The sequence below is a fragment of the Hakea prostrata genome, chromosome 9 (assembly GCF_041222555.1).
Source record: "Hakea prostrata isolate BN-2017 chromosome 9, UWA_Hpros_2, whole genome shotgun sequence".
Taxonomy (NCBI): domain Eukaryota; kingdom Viridiplantae; phylum Streptophyta; class Magnoliopsida; order Proteales; family Proteaceae; genus Hakea; species Hakea prostrata.
This window is the reverse complement of record NC_142608.1, coordinates 9,361,371-9,365,499: the sequence shown is the minus strand read 5'-3', so window position 1 is coordinate 9,365,499 and position 4,129 is coordinate 9,361,371. Positions and strand designations below refer to the sequence as shown.

The window sequence follows — 4,129 nt, the reverse complement described above, 5'->3', positions numbered from 1 at the left end:
CTTCAATGATGAAATGATTTTAAAGAGTAATAATTGTTTGTATCCACTCTCTAGCCCAGAACCGAAAGGTCTGGTCCTTGCCAAGTCAGACTTTTTGGCCTATTTCCTCTCAAGATGGCATGGGATTCTTGTCACCAGCTTTTGCACTCTTGGTTTTATCAATAAGAAGTTATCTACCCAAAAAAATTGATTGGATAAGTAATACACGCCATTTGATTGGCCCAGGCCAGGTCGGTCTGAATTGGATTTATATCTTCCTCTCTCTTTTAGGTTTTCCTTGGTGGACCCCAAAACTCCTTTAATTCCCACTCCGCCGTTATTTCCTGGAAATGGATATGAAGCGAAGCGTGGTCGGTTAGGGGGTCCAACCACGAACCTGCAACGGCTCCGCATATGGCGACTTGGCCGCACGCATGGGATATGGGACCGCTGCTCCAGGATCCATGATCCATCCTTCCTCCGCAACCAACGGTCTTTTTTATGACCGTTGTATTCTCTTCTTTTTAAATTTAAAAAACTTGTACTTGAGATTCCCATCCTGTCCCTCAAGTCCCATCTGCTTATCTAAACAATCATTTTCTTTCTTTCTTTGGACTAAACAAGTACGGTTAGGCCCAGAAAAATAATAGTTCCGTCCTTTTTTAACCTCTTTCTCTCCTCCAACCCTCATGTGTTCATCACCAACTTGTATAATATTTAATAGCACGATTAAATTAAATATATGATTATAGCTTTAATCCATGATTAACCACGAAGGTATCATTATTACTTCGACCCCGAAGTTGTCCTGCGAGGGTATTATAGTCATTTTAAAAGGATCCAGTCCAAAACCGTAACCTGAGTCCCACCAGATACGCTCCAAGCGGGTGAGGTGAGAAGCTCGTGTCACTTTGGGCACAAGGAAGCACCAAACTTCTAACCTCTCAACTGGTGATGCTATTCCTCCCCGTCTCACTTCCTCTTTCTCTAGGTCTCTTCCTTAACACTCGAACACTTCTCACCAGATCGGACGGCTAATTTTACATCTCGTGAACCTTCTATTGTTTCTCTCTCTATATATATCCCATTTCATTTCCCCTCTTGTTTGCAAACAAGCATACAGTTACGTCTTCTCTTCTCCTTGCTTTCCCTGCTTCCACCGGCTCTACGAACTGGTAAGATTCCAACAGCTCGATCGACGTTCGTAACCATCACCGAAGAAAATGGCGGTCGTCAATCGGAGAAGCTCAAGCAATTGGATTTTCCCTCTCAAGGTTCTGCTAATCTCTACTAGTGTCTGTCTGATGGGTGTCATTTTAAAGCTATCCCTTCCAGTGATTGCAGACTTCCTAGTTTCCCAACTTCCTCTAATCTGGATCTCTTTACGCTCCTGGTTTACTCCTCCATACCTTTACGTCGTCATCAACGGAATCATCATAACCATAGCTGCTTCTTCAAGGTTTCACCCTAAGGTCGAGGAGCATCATCCTGAGCTAGCGGTTCCGGTGCCGATAAAAGCCGAGGTACGACCTGATTTCGCCGTCACTTCTGGATATGATTCTACGGTGTTGAAGAACCCGGTGAGCGTTGCGCAACAGTTCGAATACGATGTTGTTGCTCCGTCGAAGATTCCTGTAGATTCGAGTCTCACTGTTTATCGAGGTTTGGAGCCGCCGGTCAGGTACGAACAGAGTGAGATTAGTGACACGGATGTGAAAATTCCTGCCGCGAGAGCTTCTGAAGTGGAAGAAGATGATGGATTCGTGATATCGAGGTCGAGTTGGACTCCTCAGCCGAAGGAGTTGACGGAGATTCCGGCTTTTTACGCGTTTGAGAATGAAAAACCGCCGGCTTCGGTTCGATTCGGTCACCGGAAAAACGTCAGATCTAGTCCTGAAGGTATCGTACATCTCTCTGTCTCTTCCTCTCTTCCTCTCTTCCTCTCTTCCGTTGCTAATAACGGCCAGGAGATTCTTTGCTGAAAAATCTAACGTACGCGTGAATCTCCTGGTGCACGTTAGCATGTAAAGGGTATTATCGTACATTAATATGTTTACTGATGTCTTATGTCTACTGTGTGATTTGCTCAGCTGGTAGGGCGTTGAGGGTAGCGAAGTCGAAGCGAAACGATACGCTGGAGAGCACATGGAAAACAATAACGGACGGTCGATCGATTCCACTCGCTCGCCACCTGAAGAAATCGGACACTTGGGAGACGATGGGTCGACACAGCAGCAATAACGATTCCAACTCCGATCCACCAGAGGCTTCTCCGGTGAAGATGAAGAAATTTGAGACGTTTAAGGACCGAAACAGCAATGCGTCGTCTTTGTCACCCTCTCCTGGTTCAGGGAAGCTCCGTAAGGATTCTTCACTGAGCCAGGACGATTTGAATAGGCGGGTTGAGGCATTCATCAAGAAATTCAACGAGGAGATGAGATTGCAGAGACAAGAGTCTTTGAATCAATACAATGAAATGATCAACCGTGGTGCAGGGCCTTGAAGAAGTATGGTTTACAGCACTGAAATGGGGACAATAAAGGTATTGGTAAGTCTGCTTGACTTCTGAGCCTTTTTTGTTCTTCGTATCACTTTAAAATCCCCTTTTGTTCTCCTGTGGAACATCTATTTACAGATGGGATTTTACTCTGTTTTTTTATAGTGATTCCCTGTAAAAAGGAAGCTGGGTATTGCAGGAGTTAGGAAGAGAATTTAGTTGTTCTTTATTTATCTGTTTGGAGTTCTGAAACAAATGAGAAGGCAAATTGTTTCATTGGTACTGGATGCTGTAAATTTCTGTTTTTGGGTTTGCTTGGAAATTTGGAAAAATGATGGATTTTCTTGTTCTGAGAGAGAAGTGGGAATTGCTCATTGAGTTCTCTTTTGGGGCCTGAACCGCAAAATATAGCAAATTAGTAGTTTCAACTTTCAAATTTACTGATGGTGGTGTTTATAATGAATGACATTTGAGGATTTTGAGAATTCCTAGCAATTTACTCGAAAGAAGGCTTGAATTTTTTCTGGAGAAAATGTCAAATCAAATTATAAATGTTGATGATAATGGAATTTTATTTTTTCCTTCTCTGACCATGGGAATCTTCTTGACATAGTATCAGAAAAATCAATAGATAAATTATAAAACAATAAACATTTATTGTTTTGGTAGTTGGTAATGGATATACAAACATTTCGAAGCATTTCATATTTTGTTCTAAGCATTTTTCGGAGAATACGTCAAATTATAATTGTTGATGGTGATGAAGTTCCGATGTGTTTTCCTTTTTCCGGCCAAGAGGGGTTCTTATTGAAGGGAGATCCAGAAAAATCACTGCCTGAGTACAAATGTTTGATATGAATACTAAACCCATGAGGAAGTGATGAATGTAATATAGGCCAGTGTATGCTTATGTAACAAAACCCATATGAAGCTATGAAGCCTGGCACTGATGGCTGTGATAGTGGGCAAGTCCCATGATGGCAGGAATATTTTCATTTTCTACAAGCCAACAGTTCACCACTGAAATGAAATCTTTTCATTTTGAACCTGTGGCATTTGAAGGGGATCAATGAACTACTAGTTTAGTTATTAATCATGAAAAGAAAGAGAGCTTACCCAAAGGCTAAGCTTGCACAACTGGAAAACCAATCTTTTCATTTTTTTTTTTTTTTTAATCATAAAAGAGAACTTCACTCAGGGAAGGTGCCAGCAAACAGTCACATATGTCATGTACTTTAGTGCTGTCATCAGTACTTCTACTGATAATTGTTTGTTTAGGTATATTAATACAACAGTCTAAAAGAGTGGGGGATTTAAAATTACAAAATGAATTAGTGATTGCCTTAGTAGCAATGTCTAACTGAACCGGAACATAAGGCCAAAGGTCATGCTGTATCACTTGGTTTGGGTAGAATGGTCGGCACCCCCTTAACATATTGCACCATATTTCTGTGATATTTAGTTCTTTTGTCAATGGATGGTCCAATCCCTCTCTCTGATCGCTTGTAGCATAGCTTCTAGTTCACTTCCATGCTCCATTATTCTTGTCTCTGATCCCTCTCTCTGATCGCTTGTAGCACACAATAATGTACGTGAGCGGATTATTTTGTCATTAGCCAAAACATCACATAAGCACTCCTTCCCAACTAGTCT

At 41.7% G+C, this 4,129-nt stretch overlaps 1 protein-coding gene across 1 annotated transcript; it reads left to right on the top strand.

The window, feature by feature from the left end:
• Positions 1-1,073: 1,073 nt before the first annotated feature.
• On the top strand, positions 1,074-3,571 carry LOC149004539 (uncharacterized). Its single transcript, XM_089135613.1, has 2 exons — positions 1,074-1,878; positions 2,070-3,571. Exons 1-2 carry the CDS (start codon positions 1,203-1,205, stop codon positions 2,480-2,482), a joined length of 1,089 nt encoding a protein of 362 aa, XP_088991739.1. The 5' UTR covers positions 1,074-1,202; the 3' UTR covers positions 2,483-3,571.
• The last annotated feature ends 558 nt before the right edge of the window (positions 3,572-4,129 follow it).

Excerpts from the sequence above, each read along its gene's own strand:
- LOC149004539 (XM_089135613.1), top strand. The coding sequence starts at position 1,203 with ATGGCGGTCGTCAATCGGAGAAGCTCAAGCAATTGGATTTTCCCTCTC. Across the intron at positions 1,879-2,069 it reads CGTCAGATCTAGTCCTGAAG|CTGGTAGGGCGTTGAGGGTA; the intron begins GTATCGTACATC and ends TGATTTGCTCAG.